At 33.9% G+C, this 19,548-nt stretch overlaps 1 protein-coding gene and 1 long non-coding RNA gene across 23 annotated transcripts; one reads left to right on the top strand and one right to left on the bottom strand.

The window, feature by feature from the left end:
- The first annotated feature begins 189 nt into the window (after positions 1-189).
- Positions 190-10,047, top strand: LOC115977327 (putative disease resistance RPP13-like protein 1). 22 transcript variants are annotated; one of them, XM_031099143.1, is made up of 14 exons: positions 190-4,506; positions 4,589-4,651; positions 5,199-5,370; positions 5,645-6,150; positions 6,607-6,713; positions 6,860-6,925; positions 7,045-7,097; positions 7,222-7,378; positions 7,471-7,642; positions 7,851-7,915; positions 8,397-8,503; positions 8,630-8,682; positions 9,385-9,496; positions 9,635-10,047. In XM_031099143.1, exon 1 carries the CDS (start codon positions 310-312, stop codon positions 4,501-4,503), a length of 4,194 nt encoding a protein of 1,397 aa, XP_030955003.1. In that variant the 5' UTR covers positions 190-309; the 3' UTR covers positions 4,504-4,506; positions 4,589-4,651; positions 5,199-5,370; positions 5,645-6,150; positions 6,607-6,713; positions 6,860-6,925; positions 7,045-7,097; positions 7,222-7,378; positions 7,471-7,642; positions 7,851-7,915; positions 8,397-8,503; positions 8,630-8,682; positions 9,385-9,496; positions 9,635-10,047. The 22 variants fall into 22 exon arrangements, with proteins under 22 accessions (XP_030955003.1, XP_030955001.1, XP_030954997.1 ...); XM_031099141.1 differs by having other exon boundaries at positions 7,851-8,106; XM_031099137.1 differs by having other exon boundaries at positions 7,471-7,730.
- A 1,189-nt stretch (positions 10,048-11,236) lies between these two features.
- LOC115977334 lies at positions 11,237-14,681 on the bottom strand. The gene is made up of 5 exons (XR_004088517.1): positions 14,350-14,681; positions 14,097-14,158; positions 13,040-13,118; positions 11,824-11,896; positions 11,237-11,646 (listed from the first exon to the last, which is right to left on the bottom strand). It is a non-coding gene; the product is annotated as an uncharacterized LOC115977334 (long non-coding RNA).
- Positions 14,682-19,548: the final 4,867 nt, after the last annotated feature.

Raw genomic sequence — 19,548 nt, 5'->3', positions numbered from 1 at the left:
TAAAGCAGTCCAAAGTTTTTGTTTTTTTCTCATTTTATACGGTGAGCACTAATAATGCTGTCCAGGTTGGCGTGCTTCATTTTGTAACTTTATATGACTGTTTGGAATCAAGTAGGGTAGACCAATTATGTACAGTCAAATCACCAACTGAGAAAAAGCAAATGAAGAAATAAAAAAATTAAAAAAAAAATCAGAAACAAGGAAAACCCTATTCACTCTCCATTCCCAACTCATATCTCAGAAGAGTGTCTCTTTGGTTACATCTTCATTTCCTATATTTGATATTTCCTTCTTTCCCACGAGCGAATCATGTCAGTTATCGGAGAGGTTGCTTTATCCGTTTTGTTTGAGGCGCTGGTTAACAAGATAACCTCCTCTGATTTGTTGAAGATCTTTCAGCAAGAACAAGTTCATGTTGACCTCAACAAGTGGAAGAAAACGTTATCAAAAATCCATGCAGTTTTGGATGACGCAGAAGAGAAGCGGGAAACAAGCAGGTTGGGGAAGATCTTGCTGGACGAGCTGGAAGAGTTGGCATATGATGCGGATGATATCTTGGATGAGTTTGCAACCGAAGTTTTGCGACGTATGTTAAATGCAGAACCCAGCACAAGTAAGGTAAGAAAGTTCATCCCTGCTTGTTGTGTGGGTTTGAGTCCAAGTTCTTTTATGTTCGATGCCAATATGCGGTCCAAGATTGCAGATATTGACTCGAGACTACAAAGAATTGTGACAGAAAATAATGGTTTGGATTTGAGAGGATGCACTGGGGGAAGGATTGGAACAAAAAGATCAAGGGTGCCCCCTACTTCTGTGGTGAACGAAGACCATACTTATGGCAGGGATGAGGACAAAGAGAATATCATCAAGTTATTGATGAGTGGTGAATGTAGTCGTGCTAAACTCTCTGTGATTCCCATAGTTGGTATGGGAGGTCTGGGTAAGACAACTCTTGCCCAACTAGTGTACAATGATGATGATGTGAGCAGTTATTTTGATTTGAAAGCATGGGTTTGTGTTTCTGAAGACTTCGACATTGTAAGGGTGTCAAAAGAAATTCTAAAATCTATCACTCCTGAGCCCTGCAATGATGGTGATGGTTTAAACTCAATACAAGTCAAATTGAAGGAGAAATTAAATGGCAAGAAATTTCTGATCATTTTGGATGACGTTTGGAATGAAGACTACAATAGTTGGACTCAACTATGTTGTCCTTTTGAATTTGGAGCTCTAGGAAGTAAGATTATTGTCACCACTCGGAGTCATGAGGTTTCAAAAATAATGGAAACTACTTCACCTTACAAGTTGAGAGAGTTGTCAAATGATGCTTGCAGGCGTCTATTTCTCCAACATGCACTAGGGTCAACAGATTTTGTTGCGCATCCAGAACTTGAGGAAATTGGTAGAGAAATTTTGGATCTATGCAAGGGATCACCTTTGGCAGCAAAAGTACTTGGAGGTGCTTTACGCACTGAACGCAATCCTAATGAATGGAAAAAGGTGCTAAATAGCAAGATTTGGGAAAAAAACGATATTATTTCTGTTCTTGAATTGAGCTACCAATACCTCCCTTCACATCTAAAGAGGTGCTTTGCATATTGTTCACTATTCCCAAAAGATTATGAATTTGAGGAGAATGAGCTTGTCTTGTTATGGATGGCAGAAGGTTTGGTTCAAGAAACGGAAAGAAACCAGTCAATGGAAGTTCTTGGTGCTGAGTATTTTCATGATCTACTCATGAGATCATTCTTTCAACAATCAAGCAATAATGGATCACTCTTTGTCATGCATGATCTTATCAATGATCTAGCTCGATGGGCAGCAAGGGGCTTATTCTATAGAATGGAAGATAAATTGGGCAATAATAAGCAATTTGAGATTTCTACAAAGGTACGACATTTCTCTTACACTCCATGTTTTTGTGATGGCATCAAAAAGTTTGAAAACTTCCCCAAAAATATGCATTTACGAACATTCTTACCCGTACCAATCGAGTTGTCAAGCTACTTAACAAACTATGTTCCTAATTGTTTGTTGCCACAACTAAGATGCTTAAGGGTATTATCTTTATGCGGATATAATATCATTGAGCTACCAAGCTCAATCAGTGATCTAAAACATTTAAGATACCTCAACCTTTCTAATACTCCAATTAGAAGTTTACCAGAATCAACAAGTTCTCTATACAATTTGCATACATTGATATTGAAAGATTGTTGGTATCTCAAAAAGTTACCTGAGAAAATTAGGGATCTAGTTAATCTTCGGTATCTCGACATTAGAAATGCCGATTTAATTAGAGAAATGCCGGTGGGAATAGAAAAATTAAAGAACCTACATACGCTATCCAATTTTGTTGTGGGGAAAGATAATGGATCCAGGATAGGAGACTTGATGAACTTGGAGTTTCTTCGGGGAAGACTTTGCATTTCAAGTTTGGAGAATGTGCTTGATGTTGAGGATGCAAGAAGGGCCAATTTAAATGGTAAGAAGAATTTGGATGCACTAGAGATCAAATGGGGGACACCTAGTGATTTGCAAGATGCAAGCATTGCGAAAGATGTTCTTGACATGCTACGACCTTGGACAACGGTGAAAGAACTTTCAATTGATGGCTATGTTGGTGTGCAATTCCCAACATGGTTAGGAGACCATTCATTTTCTCATATCGAGGACCTAAAGATTGTCGGATGTAAACAATGCAAATTCTTACCTGCTATTGGACATCTATCCTCTCTTAAATTCCTTGTCATTAAGAGTATGTCTATGGTGTTGACTATTGGTCCTGAGTTTTATGGGGAAGATTTCTTGAAATCTTTTCAAAAATTAGAAACACTTCGCTTTGAAGATATGCAAGAATGGCAAGATTGGATTCCTTGTGGAGTTGAGTATGGAGGATTCCCTCGCTTGCGTGAGCTTTTTATCTCTCAATGCCCCAAATTGCAAGGGAAATTGCCACACTGTCTCCCATCATTGGAAAAATTTTCTATTAGTGATTGTGAGCAGTTGGTTGTTTCAATTCCAAGCCTTCCAATGCTCCATGAATTAGAAATTGTGGGGTGCAAAGAGGTGGAGAGCAATAATATAGAAGAGTTATGCTTGCTGGAGTCGATTACTTTTTCTATTCCAGGTCTTAAAAGCTTATCAAAGGAGTTCATGGAAGGGTTAGAAAAGGTAAAAGATCTAAATATATATAATTGTAATGAGCTAACATCTTTGTGGCAAGATAGTCTCATTTCCCTTGTTAGGCTGGAAATCAAGTCGTGCCCAAGTCTCATCAACATCAGCTTGACGTCAACATTAAAGACATTGAATATTAATCGTTGTGGTGCTTTAAAATCCCTACCAATGTCCAATTGTACATGCCTAGAATATGCAACTATTGCGAATTGTAGTTCTTTGATGTTCATTTCAAAACGCCAGCTACCTCCAACTTTGAAAAGTCTAGAGATAAATGATTGCGAGAATTTGCAATTTTTGATAGACGAGGGAGAGGCTTCTTCTTTATTATTGAAAGAGGAGAGTATTTACAGTAATGCATCTCTTCTTGAGCACTTGGTTATTAGAAATTGTCCATCTTTAAAATGTGTACTATTAAGAGGTGACCTATTTGTGAAGCTTAAAGTCCTTGTGATTTGGAATTGCTCAGAGCTGACATCATTATCATCAAGTAACCAGTTACCTATTGCCCTTAAAAAACTTCAAGTATATGATTGCCCAAAGTTAGAGTCAGTGGCGGACAACTTACACAATAACGCGTCTCTTGAACGTCTTGGAATCAGTAATTGTAAAGAGATTAAATTCTTACCGGAGGGCCTACACAAACTCTGCCACTTGAATGACATAAGCATAGGAGACTGTTGTAGTCTTGTTTCATTTCCGGATGGAGGGTTTCTCCCCACTCACCTTACAAATCTTTGGATCTGGTGTTGTGAGAAACTAGAGGCCTTGCCCCGCATGCATATGGTCACTACTCTTCTAATATATAAATGTCCAAGCATAGTATCCTTACCAGAAGAGGGCTTACCGACAAACCTAAAGGAACTTTCGTTGGGAGGGATGACTAACTGTAAGCAAGTATTTGAATGGGGATTACACAGACTCTCGTCTCTTACAGATCTCACCATTTGTGGTGATGGATTTGCGGATTGGCAGTCGTTTCCTGAGGAGGAAGATGGGAAGATGATTCTACTGCTACCTACCTCTCTAACCTACCTGTCGATCAAAGAATTTCCAGATATAGTGTTCCTATCCTCCAAGTTATTTCAAAACCTCTCTTCACTTGAACACTTGTCGATCTGGGATTGCCCTAAATTCGCATCCCTCCCAGAGAACGGCCTGCCTCCCTCACTTCTGCAACTACGAATTTATGAATGTCCAGTGCTGGAACAACACTGCAAGAAAGGAAAAGGGCAAGAGTGGTTGAAGAATATCATCAACATCCCTTGCGTTGACATTGGGGGGAGATCCATCTACGAGTTGCAGGAGGAGGAGCAGCAATAATTGGTACCTCTCTTCTCTCTGTGTGTGTATATTTATGCAATATGAATTTTAAAAATCCAACCCTAATTTAAGCTAATTCTTCTAGTGTAGCAGCAGAGGCTATCTTCTCAACTCCAAAATATTCTTCTCAAATTCCTAAAATTTGGAGGTACGTTAAACTTTTGGGTTATACATTTTAATTTATTAGTTTTTTTTTTACTTCTTTTGAATGTGTGGAGTTATAGTTTTTTGTGAGTGCGCTTCAGATTTTGCATTTATATTGTTCAGTGAAGTGGGTATTGTAGGACATGTATATGGTGTGGAATTCATATACATGGTAATGGGTCTCAGAAATTTGGTCTAAGTTTAAGAGGAATTGCTTTTATTATTTTCATTGCGGACTATTTAGAATTTACCTTAGTGGTATAAATTTTGGTCTTTTGTGTGCTTTCACATCTGTGGTGAGGAATTTCATTTGTATTATTCCTTGGGAAAGTTTTTTTTTTCAGGGAAAATAGTTGTAAAGAGGTGCTCAGATGTCTCTGTGTTCAATTTTTTTTTTTTTTTCCCCTTCTAAAGAATGTACTTCTAGCACTTTGAAGGTTTAGCTCATCAATATCTCTTACAGTTTTAAATGAATCTTTATGCCTAAGGCACATAATTGTTCGATTAAATTCCTGAAAGAGAAATAGTAACATGGAATTTGATGATTGTAGGTTATATATTGTGTTGTGGAACATGTTTATCTGTGGGCATGTACGGAATGGAGGGATGGCTTTTTAATACTATGCCTGAGTGGCTGAGTCAAATGTTATTTTAACTAGAGATCATGCCTTGGCCTTGAATAGATGATAGAAGCATTGTCACCTATGTTCTACAGATGGGCAGGTATTTTATTTGTTCCAAAGCAGTTGTGGTATGAAATGAATTATAATGATTTCATTAAAATGTGTACCTAACTTATTAATGACCGTGAACATTCCATAACTTGTGATTATCTGTACCATTTCATTAGAATGCAAAAGAACCCTGTAGTTTGGACAGGACCTTACTGTTAGATCTGAATTTTTTGGATCAAATTCCATTATTAATTGGCTCTTTGTTTGGGTGGAGAGATGTCTACAGATGCTGATTTGTTTCTTTTATCATTGTTGTTTTGCAGCCACTCTCAGGTTTTTTTTTTTTTTTGGTTAATAACTCTTTGGGCAATTTGGAAATGCAAGAGTGAGGGCATGCTTGAAGGGAAGGCTGTCAATGCTTTTCAAGCTCTTAACTACTGCAAGCACATGGTCATGATCTGTCAAGAAGAAGCAGTGCCTGTGAATCATTTTTTAAGAAGTTTTATACCTCCTGTTTGCAATTGGACACAATTTGTTGATTGTTGAGAACGGCAAGAGCTGATTTCAGTGGAAGTTTTCTAGTGAGGTGCAAGCTTCTGTGCAAAGATTGAATGGGGAACCAAATTGCAAGAGGCTGTTTTTGTTGGATGACTAGTCCTTAGTCAATTTGTGAGGCTTTATCCTTTGTACTTATGAAAGGCGTGGTGGCTGCACTTTTACTTACTAGAAGGTCTGAGGTTTGTAGCCTTTGTTATGGAAAGCAAATGCCAAGCTGGGAGATATAAGCTGTTAAGAAAGACATTGCTTGATCTGCTGCGTTCGCGATTTTGTAAGCTCCCGGTTTGGTAATTCTAGTCAGTGTCCTATTTAAAGCATATAGCCCGGTCCTCTTTTTATGCAACTTTTATGTTAAACATGGTATGTACTGTTTACAAGTTTCACGCTTACCAGTTAAAAAAAAAATCTTTACAAATCCACTAACTAACCACCACTTTGACAAATGAGTTGAAAATTGTTGTTTGAAACTTTACTTTCAGCCATCAACTAATCGTGGCTTAAAGAATATCCTGGACAGCATTGCACATTGTACTTGAAATCATAGTTTTAAGATATACCTCTATGGTGAATACTAAATTATATTAGCTGGTAAGGCCATCATTTTTTTTTTTCTTCTTTTGGAATTTTTCTTGATAGAGAAGCACAAAAATTTTAGCTTTAATTTGAAGTTTATTTTTCATATATATATTTGTATTTTATCTAACTCAATTTCATTTCAAATTTTCAGCGGCTTTATTATTGATGGTTGGATGCAAAGTGGGCCAGTCATCCAGCATTAGATTGTCTTATTGGATTCTTGCAAAGATGGTCACATTAGTTAAATTCTGGCATCAGGTAGTAAAAAGTTGTTTCTGCTGGTTTCTTATCATTTTTAACTGTGAAGGACAACTGAAATAAAAAAGTTGATCAGTAAGGAAGATACATTGACTGAATTACTCTATTTGGGATCGAGGTTAATTGACTGTGTTTTTTCTCCCAAGGCTCATATCCACTTTCAAGGATTTCACAATGGACCAATAAAATAAGGGTCAATACTTCTTTGTTTGGTGAGTATTTGGGTGCAGATTACACCTCTCACTATACCACCTGACCTGAGCTGTCTATTTTAACTTATTTAATAGTTCCGTTCATTAAACGTATAATAATTGGAGGAACTTTGATGCAGCTATTGAATGAAATGAAGCAGCCTATATGTAAGGATACATCCCCCAACACAAGGTATAATATTGAAAACAACACTCAAGAACCTGAAATGAGAAACTATGGCTTCATATTTTTATTTGTTTGAACTGGAATCAAGTTTTTTGATTTTAGTAAGACAAGATGATTCACCTGATTGCAGGTTCTATATCGTGCTGTGGAACATGTTTATGAGTGGGTATGTATGGAATGGAGGGATGGCTTTTCAATAGTACGCCTGACTGGAATGTTCTTACCGTTAGATCTGAATTTTTTGAATCAAATTCCATTAATAATTGGCTCTCTATTTGTGTGGGATGGTGATTATTTTCTTCCATTTTAGTTGTTATTGAAGAAACTCTTAGCGCTTGTTTTTTTGGCTAATAACTCTTTGGGCAATTTGAAAATGCAGGAGTGAGAGCATGCTTGAAGGGAAGGGCTGTTAATGCTTCTAAGCTTTTAACTACTGCAAGCACTTGGTCACTTGGTCAGGATCTGTACTTGCAATCTGTTGTAAACCTCCTGTTTGCAATTGGAAACGGTCTGTTGATTGTCGAGAATGACAAGTGCTGATTTCAATGGATGTAAATACCAAAAGAGAATGTTGTTGTTATGGTTCAAGCTTTCTATGCAATGATTGAATGGGGAACCAAATTGCAATAGGCTGTTATGGTTGGATGGCTTAGTTGAAGTCCATAATCCTTTATCAGACAATTTGTGAAGCCTTGTCCTTTGTATTTTGAAAGGCGAGGTGACTGCACATGTACTTAACGGTGGCTTTTTGGTTTGCAGCCCTTGTTATGTAAAGCAAATTCCAAGCTGGGAGATACAAGCTATTGAGAAAGACATTGCTTAATGTACTGCGTTCACGATTTTCTAAGCTCTCAGTTTGCTAATTGTTCAGTTTTCAGTTTGGTGCACATAGCCTGGTCCTCTTCTTATGCAACTTTTATGTTAAACATCGTATGTACTGATGACAAGTTCAAGCTTAACAGTTTTAAAAATATAGTCAAGGATGCTGTTGACTTACCACCATTTTGACTAACAGGTTGAAAATTGTTTTTGAAATTTTATTTTCAACCATCAAATTATCCTGGCTTAAAAAATAATCTGGATAGTATTGCACATTGTGCTCGAAATCATAGCTTTAAGATATACTCTATGGTGAATACTAAAGTATACTAGCTAGTAAGACCATCATTTTCTGTCTCTTTCGGAATTTTCTTGATAGTGAAAGCACGGAAATTTTTAGCTTTCGTTTGTAGTTTTATCTTTTCATTAAAAAAGAAGAAGAAAGATTTGTAGTTTATCTAACTCAATTTCATTTCAAATTTGCAGCTGCTTTATGATTGATGGTAGGATGCAAAGTGGGCCACTAATCCCGCATTGGATTGATTTATTGAATTCTTGTAAAGATTGTCACATTAGCTAAATTCTGGTATCAGGTAGTTAAGACTTTTGTCTTGGTTTCTTATCTTTGTTAAGTGTGAAGGTCAACTGAAATACAAAAGCTAATCAGTAAGGAAGACACATTGACTGACTTATGCTATTTGGGAGGGTCTTTTTTGCAGATATTGAACGAAACAAAGCAGCCTTTTTGTAAGAATACATCTTCCAACAGAAGGTATAATATTGAAAACAACACTCAAGAACCTGAATTTTTATGTTGCTGACATTCAATGTTTTTCAAAACAAACTCTAATTATAGGATAGACATGAAATTTATATAGAAATGGGAAACTATAAATTCATATTTCAGTTTGATTGATTTGGATTTTAAGTTAATTTTAGTATGACAAGATGGTTCACCTGATTGTATTTTAGTGGGAACAACCTTTCCTTTTTTTATATGATCTGTAAGAAGTAAAAAATCATTGCTGATGATATATCTGGTATATTGCTTTGAAGTATACCTTATTCACTGATTGTTCAATCTTTCTTTTTCCTTTTCTTCTACATTTTATTTTTCTATGTTTCTCTGTACTGTGTTTTATGGTTTGCCCAATTTGAATCTCTAGTGAGCTTAAAGATTGAGGAAAGAAATTATTCAGGTCTGAGAGGGCAAACACCTAATCGACTTTTCTTTTGTGTATGTGTAAACAAAAATATAAGTTCCCCTTTCTTTTATCTCTTTTATCTTTTGAAACAGCAGCAAGCTAGAAATTTGTGATGAATTCTAATATATATATATATATATATATATATATTCTCAAAGTTGTCTTTAGAGTATGCTATAGTACCTTCATTTCCATAAATGTCACATAGCAGTATAGAACAAAAAACTGTGGTCTTAGTTTTCACTGAATTTTTATTTGCAAATTTTCAGGGAAGTTTTACATTGGTTATGTGATCTAAGGAGGCTAACCAGCTATTGTAGATATTCTAAACCATTGAAAACATGGAAATGGCGTAGCACTTCCACTCGTTTTGCAAGTCTGGTAATTAAAAATATTCTTATCTTCATTTCATAATGTGCCACTGCTTTATTTGTTCTGTATATTCTACTTTGGCCTTGGTAAAATAGTATAGTGCCTCTACTCCCTTGATAACTGATTGGATCTTGAATTTTTCAACAGGCATCTGCAATTCCTATAAGAAGCTCTCGGTAGCAAACACGATGAAAGCCAAAATCCTTTCTGTCTTCTATGAATTTTCTGTGCTTCAGTTCTGAGGATCATAAACTACCTATCCAGCTTGACCTGCTTGTAAATTGTAATATCTATCCCTTTAAGCATGTATATTAATGATAAGGCATATTAGGTTTACTATACAGCTTCAGACTCTGGTAATGATGAAGCTTATAGTCTTTGAAATCCTGACTCAAACTATTCAGTGGTGAAAACTCTTACTACTTGAGAGATGTATTATTTTCAATACAAATGACCTTGGTCTGTTAAAGGTCATTTGTTGATCATCAAAGAATGCAACGACAACTAATCGTGCAATAAATTAATTTCGACCCTACTGAGGTCTGGATCCAAGTCCATAATTATAGATTGTACTAATTGGCTTATAAAATATTAATTGTCTTTTGAAAGTTCAAAAATTCTCTGGACATAATTATAAAGCTGATTTGGCTGGTTGCAAATGTTTCGCTAATTCCAAGGGCACATGTTGTGCATTGTCACAGAGTAGAGCGGGTGCCCATGACTATAGTTCAGCAAAATCATTTGGGTTTTTAAAATGGACTTATGAGCATTGTGCAATGTTTCCAATGATTTTCGCACTGGAGTATATTTAGCCCTCATATGATCTCTGACAGGTAAAATAAGACAACCTGAAACCTTAGCATCCTTCTCTCTCCCTCTGTATTTTCTCGGCAACCAAATATGACTAATGCTAATTTTGTGTGCAGGGCATAACATGGGCTGGATTTTTTTTTTTTTTTCTTCCTTTAAGATCCAAATCTTGGTCCATCTCCAAATATTGGAAATTGGGCTTTTTCTTGATTGGCAAAAGGGTTTGGGTCATGTCCATCATATTTTGTCTTTCAATCAGTCATGCCAGCATCCTTAATGACAATAAAACTCATACCTCAACAAACCCATCAACCCATCTGGTGGACTGGACCAGAATGAGAACCCAAATGATGTTCCAAATATCTGACAGAGAGAGGGTATATCTTGAAGATTTCGCAAGGTTCTACAAGAACGAAAGCGTAATGAAAAAGAAGAAGAGCCATTTTAGACTTGGCAAATTCCTTTATATTCGCTCGAGCGAGTTTAGATTAGATAGACTACTTTCTATTAGGACTGATACTGGGTCGGGTCGGTTCGGGTTTACTGTGACCCGAAACCCGACCCGACAGAAATCGGGTTTATCTGTCTGAAATCCGACCCGACCCGAAAATTCGGGTTTGAAATCGGGTCGGTTTTCCGGGTCTCGGGTCGGGTCTCGGTTTTTTTTTTTTTTTTTTTTTTTTTTGCTGCTGTTGTTTGTTTTCCATGAGCATTTAGTTACCATATTCCTTTTTGTAATAATAATCTCTCATTAAACAAAAAAAGTCCAATATCAAATCATTTTAAAAAAATAATTATACTATTTTAAAAAAAATCCAATATCAAATCATTTAAAAAAAAAAAATTATGAAAATAAAAGCTAAAATCTACTTAGCAAGCCACATTTACGACTATTAAATGGATATACACGATAAAAACACAAAACCAACAATATCTTCATTGAACCATCAAAGTATGATATCTCTTCTTTCCATTCCTTCTATTATGCAACTCCAAAGCACACCAAACAAAAGAAAATAATATAGTCCTCCACATTCCATTCATTTATAACCTATCCACTCTAATTCATTTCATTCTGTTGTGTACTCTCCAAACAGTGTTAGAACTTTGAGAAAGCAAAACAAATGCATAAAAACCAACACAAGCACTAAAGAGCCGGAAATGAAAAACTATGACAAGATATCTAAAGCTTTACATTACAACAAAATGCTTAGTCGTGAAACAAATTACAGCAATCCATTGCTGGACAGAATGCTTAATTGTCAAAAAAAAGTTTCTTTTCAGTAATCCTGCATGTAAGCACTTCTTCAAGCTCCAACATTAAACTTGGCTTCATACACATGGGGTTGCTGCAAAAAAAGAAATATTCTTTTAAATTCTGAATGGATGCAACTAGTTTTAAAAATTATAACATAAAATGGCCAATAAGACACGAGTACGGCACCCTAAATGAAGTGTCCGTACTTCCTAGTGTGTAAATTACCAATATAATCTATCAAACACTTTTACAAACTAAAAAGTTGTACCTGGTGGTTGTGGTGTTAGGCTTTTGCTTCCCCAACTTTTTTTATGTTCTCAGTAAGCTCTAAAATCCCACAACTATAATTAATATAAAGTCCAAAAAAAAAAAAAAAAAAGCAAACGATAAAAGAATGTTAGATATGTTGTATTAAGTAACTGATTCCTTCAATATAATTGGACACTAAAGTTTCATAATTTCCAAGGAAACAAATACAAAATTATTAAAAATTATTACTGTTCAAGAATTGAAGATTCTCCATTTCCTGAAATGTAATTCACATAACTTGAGAAACAATTACTATTAGATACACAAACAATATATTAAACTATAATAAGATATAAGAGAAACATTCAAAATTTATTAGTTTATGTTATTAGACTAATATATTAAACATATTTTTGTGATTCTACACATAGCAGCAAAATAGAGTCTATTGAGTATTAAAAACAAGGCAAGGAAGAGATCAAGTCAATAAACATACTCAAAGAAAAATAAACAAAGAACATAAATAAATGTTTTGACAAAGGAGTAATTGACGGGGATTAAAATGGCAGTGGATATATATATATATATATATATGTTGATTAGGTAATGGTACAATAGCATATTAATCATTTAATATATATTCCATATCATCCACAGGAGAAATCCCAGATTTTCTATTAGCCTAAATGGTTCTTTGGTGGTATATTTCCAAGGAGGAAAAGCTGAGACTGGGAGATCCCTTGTGTGCTGCTGTGACCATAAAGAAATGCAGTAATTCATGCTGGCAGAATAAGGAGTGAAGAACAAATAATGAGAGGTATCAAGAAGGAAGTGAAGTGTATAATGGAAAGCAAATGCAAGGCTATTGATTCAGTTCTTAACAGGATTTTATGTGGAAAGTGGGGCATTAGTCCTATGTGCTATGCAGAAAGTCTTGATCTGACTGTGATGATCAGTGAGGGTGTTAGAGTTGAGGTTGAACAGTGACTTGGGTTGTGGGATTGCGATCCCAACCTGATCCTATAGAGGATTCTACCATAAGGAATACTTCTGGGTAATTTCCACACCTTTACACAGAAACCTTGGATAATTCTGGTAGATCATTCACTATCAACAGTTAGCATTACAAAACAAAAGGCAAAAATAGTAGGCAACATAGAGACAGAGATAGAGGCAAGTGAATAATATGAGATCACAAAATTGAGGCTGAACCATGAAAAGGGAAACAGTGTTACCTAGTCAAATGTTGGATACATATCAAAGCTCGACCACCTTTTTGTCATAGCTAATGCATATATCATCAGCTACTACTGCCTAATACCGAGTAAGAAAGACAGAGAACAATTAAACCAGTAGTCAAGAGGTTGACATTGCCAGTTAAGGAAATTATTAAAAACAGAGACAAACAGTCACAAAGATGGAGAACAATCAAACAAGTAGTCAAGAGGCTGACATTGTCATTTAAGGAAATTATTAAAAACAAAAACAAAAACAAAAACAAAAAAACTACCTACAAAAACAATCAGACAAAACACCAGCAAATGCTTTTGGAACAACGAAACCACTCTAGTACAGCAAAAAAAATTATTAATTGGGTCAAATTACATGACACAATATAGGACATGGAGTAGGTCCAAAGTCCAAACTCTAGAAGTATTTCCTTTCCTTCCAGGAAAGACCCTTTAAAGAAAAATAAAAAAAACAAAACCCAGAAATGATGATTAGATTAGGTGGAGGAAAGTAAATAGATATGATTACAAATCTTCACCAAAAAAAAAAAAGTAGCAGGTTGGCACTGCCAACTCCATCCCCACTGCACTAATTAAATCCTCGCATGCTTGCCACTACATAAATATATATACACATATTGCTCTCGGCTCTCCCCATCTCCTGCATTGTACTATTGTAGTACAGAATTGATTAATACTTTAATTCAGTACTTCAACTACCCAACAAATTATGGAGTTTGGAGATTAACTACTTACCAGAATAGTTACTTGGTGGTAATTACCGGTGGTGGAGCATTGCATATATTAGTTGCAAATTGCAAGGAATGTAAACATCAATGTGTGTTGACAGAACAGAAGTGTGTAATTATGTTAAATGTCAATAAATAGAATTTTTAGCTAAAATCAAAACTATTACATGTGAATATACCAGCAAAAAACATGACATACTTAAAGGACATGGGTTCTTTGGTTTAAGAAACTAAAGCAAACAGTTTAAGTACACGAATCCAACAGAGAAACAGAGTAAAGCTTTCAAAGATTTTGTGGCAGAGAGGTCTTTTACCTTGGCGAAAAGCAAAATAGTGAAACCCCAGAGAGAGGCAGAAGAGCCCTTTAGTTAAAAACCTGAAAAAAATTCGAAATGGGTCCTTAAAAAAACGATTCAAGCCAAACCCACATCACAAAAAGCAAGAAATCAAACCCAAACAGGATATTCACATAGAAAAAAACCCCAAAATCCGAAAGTATTAAAAACCCAACTATATTAACAAGAAACAGAGATAACAAATTAACAAGAAATAGGTTCTATGACTTACACAGAGACAAATGGAGCAAATAGCTTGAAACTGGTTTAAACCTTTGAGGAATAAAGAGAGAGGTGAGGGAGGGAGGGAGGCAGAGAGCTGAGGGAGGCGGAGACTGAAGAGAAGAGAACGTAGGGTTTTTTTTTTTTTTTCAGAAACACAAGAATCGGGTTCAGACTAAGATATTTATAGGACCCGAAAACCGACCCGAACCCGACCCAAAACCGAAAATAACCCGAAAATGAGACCCGAAACCCGACCCGAATATTCTTAGACCCATCCAAAGCATATCGGGTCGGTTCGGGTCGGTTCGGTTTTTGGGTGGGCCGGGTCAAGTGCTCAGTCCTACTTTCTATTATTGGAAAGCCTTGATAAACTACTTTTAACGCCTTGCATGTTTTGTAGATTATTTTTGCACCATATTGTATAAGTCTATAAGATATATGATTAATATTACATGGAAATCATGCAATGACTTATAATTTAAAATCAGAGTAAGATGTGATTTTGGAAAACCACTTTATCATGGACATCAATATGCCAAAAAACTAAGTATTTTTGTTTGTGAGTTTGTTTCTTTTAAAATAAATTATATACTTGAGATTATAACGAATATTGGACATATTAGCTAAGATGGAGGTTTTTTTAAAAAAAATTAAAAAATTAAAAAATAATATTGGACATATACTATGAGATAATAAATATGATATTTATGTGATTTATAGATTATGGGGAAAGCTAATATTTGACTTTTCAATTATGAATATTTTCAAAAGTAAATTTTAAAGGCCAAAAAAAAAAAAAAAAAAAAATTCTAAGGGACTTTTTAATTTTGTAGATTGAAAGGAAATTGTTGTGAAATTTAACGCAAAATAATTTTTAAATAATTTTTGAGATTTAAAAAAAAATTGAATTCCATTTTGATAAATGATTGAGTGAAAATGTATTAAAAAACAGTTATTTTTTGTATTCATATTGATATTGAGATAAACAACTGTTCATTGGTTCATTTATATGCTATAGCCCTCGCTACTATTTGGACTCACACATGTAAACCGATTTTTTTTTTTTTTTTTTAGAGGAAAAGGTAAGTGAGTTTTATTAGATAAAATCAGAATGGAATACATCTTCCAAATCACTGGGTAGCTCTTCTATCATAAATCAAAGTTAAATATTTAGTACACTAAAAACCCGGTAAGTACGTGCATGTCAACACTTCCATAGCAAGAAAAAGTGAAAATGCACCATAATAAGACGGTTTGTCAAAAGATAAATCCCAAAATTAGAGTGGCCACTTAGCTCTATATGTAACCAAGGCCGGCTCAAGGAATTTGAGGCCTTAGGCAAAATTTTTAAATGGGGCATTTTTTATTGTTTAAATATCTACTTTATATTATTAACTTTATATATAATCAGGGACGGGCTTAGGATTTTAAGCTAATGGGACAGGAGTATAAAGAAAAAAAAAATCCAAATAGTCATTCATATAGCATTAAAAAATTATAAATAGACAAAATCGTTGTTTCTAAATACATTAAGATACAATAATTTATTAACAAAGACAAAAAAAAACAAAAAACAAAATTATGTTTTTTTTTTTTTTTTAATACTAAGATTGGGAATTCCAATGAAGTTAGGAGTTTCAAGGAGGTTTAAGGAATCGTTCAATTTGATGGACTTCAACTTGTCACAATGCTGTTAAAAGCCACACACACACACACAATTAAATAAGCAATTATTAGGTTCCACAAACCATAGAATTTATTGCTTTTTATTTAATGTATTGGATTACTTGAAAAACAATCTTACCTTTATTCCTTTCCAAAGTTTTTCAATTTTGCTGTGGCACATGCAAAGTTCAATAAGCTCATATGATTGGAAACTTGATGGCAAAGATTTAGAAGGATTTCCACTCCAATAAATAAATTTTAAACCATTAGGAAGATGTTCAAGGCCATGTAGAATGCGAACACCATGTATTATAAGCAATTTAAGGTTAGACATCTTTGAAAAAGTTTCAAGATTCCAATGTGTTTTTTTGAATTGGTTTTTTTGAATTAACAAGAAGAATCCTTTTATGACATAACCTTCTCTTGATCGTGTGAACTCCATCATCAACATCCCGTATATTCATACTTCTCTCCTCCAAAATTTCTCACAAATAAGTTTTTGTTGTGATGGAAGTAAACCATGTTTTTCAGATTCTTCTCTAATATTAGTGATAAAACAACTGCCTTCAAAATTATTAAACATCTTCCAATAGACTACTCTTGCAAGAGTAGTCTTTCCAATTCCCCCCATCCCCCAAATCCCTATGATGTGAACATCCTTTGATACTATTGCTAAAAGTGGCATTAATTCTCCCACTCGAGAATCTATTCCTACTAAACCTTTGGTATTTTTTGGGAATGCATAACTTAATTTATGTGATATCACTTCCACAATATATTGAATAAATTTTGACTCATGCCTGCAAAGAAGAGAGACAAACAAGCAAAGCAATTGAATCACCCATAATTCCTTCCACCTCCCAAAAGAAAGTAGATATTAAATGTTAAGTTTCATTGTAAATTACACTCAAATTCAAGCAAGTCCCACGTTGAGAAGTAGGGAACTAAGTAAAGGCAATAACTTATAAATAGTAATGAGTTCCCTCACCAAAAAGATAAATAGTAATGAGTAAAGGTAATCCCATATCACCAAAAACATAGTAATGAGTTCCCTCAAATAGATAAATATATAAAAACCCCAAAGTAAATTATTATTGAGTTACTGTTAGAACCATATAGATATAAACAATGCTATTTTTAGTAGGGGTAGAACCAGAATTTAAGTTCGGGGGCAAGAATAAAAGACATAGTTTGACATAATATTGATTCAAAAAATGTTAATTAATATAAGTATTAGAGCATATTAAAATATTACTATCTTGATTCCCCAAAAAATAAAAATATAAAATTTTTCACATAAAATATAACTATGTATAAAATGTAATTTATTTTTAATGGCATAGTATTACTTAAAAGGTGTAAACAAAAATAATCAGTAAATATTGATAAAAAGAATAACTTAAAAGAGAAATCCACATATAAGAAATGCAAATAAATAATTTAAGTACTTAAGAGTACCTAAACATTTTCAAGACATTCTATACATGCATTGATTTATTTTAAGAATTTGAACAATACTTAATTCATTTCCAATTATTACAGGTACATGTGTATGAAACTCTTAAATAAGGTGTTGTGGTATAATAATAATAATAATAATAATAATAATAATATACTATTTTATTTTTATTTTTTTTATAATCGATTGTTTTCATCCATGTCCTGTAAAGAATGAAAATTTTGTTACTGAAATTTGAGTCAATGTGAAAATACGTTGTAAATCTTTTTAAATTTGAATGAATTCCAAGTTGAAAAGTAGAAAAGTAAAGAGATGCAATTTCTTGTGTAAAAATGGTAATCCCACACTAAAAATAAGATAGTAATGAGCTAATTAAATGTGGTATGTTAATGAAGATAGCTAGTTAATATATATAATAGAAATTATTCTTCTCAAAAAAAAAAAAAAAGGAAAAAAAAAGAAAAGAAATTATTTCATCAACATAAATAACCCATCATGTAAAGACCATCCTAAGAGATTGGCAACTTTTGTCAAAGCAGCTCTCCATGTTTGAACTTTCTCTATATTATCCTTCAAATGTTCTTCATGTTCAACAAATGCTTGTGCATAAGTTTCTATTTGTTTTCGAACATCAGATGGATGCACTTCATAAAAAATGGGTAGAATTATTAGCCCTATCTTTTTTCTGCATTTCATGATTTTTACAAGTTCATCTAAACACCATGTTGATGACGCATATTTTTTTGAAAGAATGACAACAACAAATAATGATTCTTCTATGGCTTTCAAAAGATCAAGAGACATAGTTTTTCCTCTCTCGAGATTTTCATCATCCCTAAAATTGAAAATTCTATTTTGCTTCAAAGCAATGTAGAGATATCTATAAAACTCTTACGAGTATCCTCACCTCTAAAACTGAGAAAGACATCGTACTTTCACTTACGGTTGGCAAAAGCGGAAGAAGATGGGCTTTTTGTATCCATGAAGGGAAATCTAGGTTCAGTAGATTTCAAGAAGAATAAAGAAATAAGAGAGAAAAAGAAAACAATTTAGAAATTAATAAAATAGTGAAAGGAGAGGAAATAAAAGAGAAAGAATGTGCGTGGCAGCAGAGAACTTACAGATTATGCAGTAGAGTCCGTGAGGCATATGTGAAGCTCCCATCGTGTAATTTCTATTTAAACTAAACCAAGTCAAGTCTGATAACTCCTTTTATTTTTTATTTTTTTAAGAGTAGTATTTATTACAGCTGCTTCAAGTCGCGATTTCAATTGCTTTTTCGCATTTGTGTAAAGGTGTGTGCATTATATTGTTTACAACAAGTTTTAGCCTTTTTTTTTAAGATTAGGTGTGCCAGTGGCAATGGACCTTTCTTTATTTTTTTTAGTTTTTTTAGAGTTGAGAGGTGAACTTGAGAGTTAAGAGTTAGACTTGTGTGTGTGTAGATAAATACACCTCATCGTCCTATTCCGCAATTCATACCTCACAAATACAATCTAAAGTCATTTTTCTATACATATAAAATTAGGTCTAAGTTTCTGTTATGTGACACATTCCTTAACTTTTCACCTTAGCAAAATTTTAAATGTATGTCCAAGTATTAATTCATTGTCATGTCTTAAATGGATAAGTGCATTTATTTTGATATATTACTTAATCATAGGTGATGCAATAATTATTGATTTATGTAAAAGGAGTTTATATGATTATTTTTATAAAATTTGGAATATATGTAAATATATGAGTCTTAACACTGAGAGAATAGAAAAGTAAAATGATAAAAAATAAAAAATAAAAAAAAAACGTTTTAGTTTTCCTTGGATGCTTGATAGAAAAAATGGAAAAATGAAAGAATAGAAAATGTGATTTTAGAAAATTTTCTTATTAAACCCACTGCCACCACCCACCAGGAAAAGCCATGTTCATCTCTAATTGGAGCCAAATTAGTGTCTATTCAATCCTATCATAAGGTTTGGGTTGATTTTAGTTTTCTTTTTTAACCCAAAACTTAAAAGTTGATGAGAGCATGCTGTAAAGATATCAATCTCTAAGCTATTGCAAATTAAGTGTCTATTATATTCG

The sequence above is a fragment of the Quercus lobata genome, chromosome 2 (genome assembly GCF_001633185.2).
Source record: "Quercus lobata isolate SW786 chromosome 2, ValleyOak3.0 Primary Assembly, whole genome shotgun sequence".
Lineage (NCBI taxonomy): Eukaryota > Viridiplantae > Streptophyta > Magnoliopsida > Fagales > Fagaceae > Quercus > Quercus lobata.
Note: the sequence above shows the minus strand (reverse complement) of the source record. Positions and strands in the feature narration are given on the sequence as shown.

Excerpts from the sequence above, each read along its gene's own strand:
- LOC115977327 (XM_031099132.1), top strand. The coding sequence starts at position 310 with ATGTCAGTTATCGGAGAGGTTGCTTTATCCGTTTTGTTTGAGGCGCTG.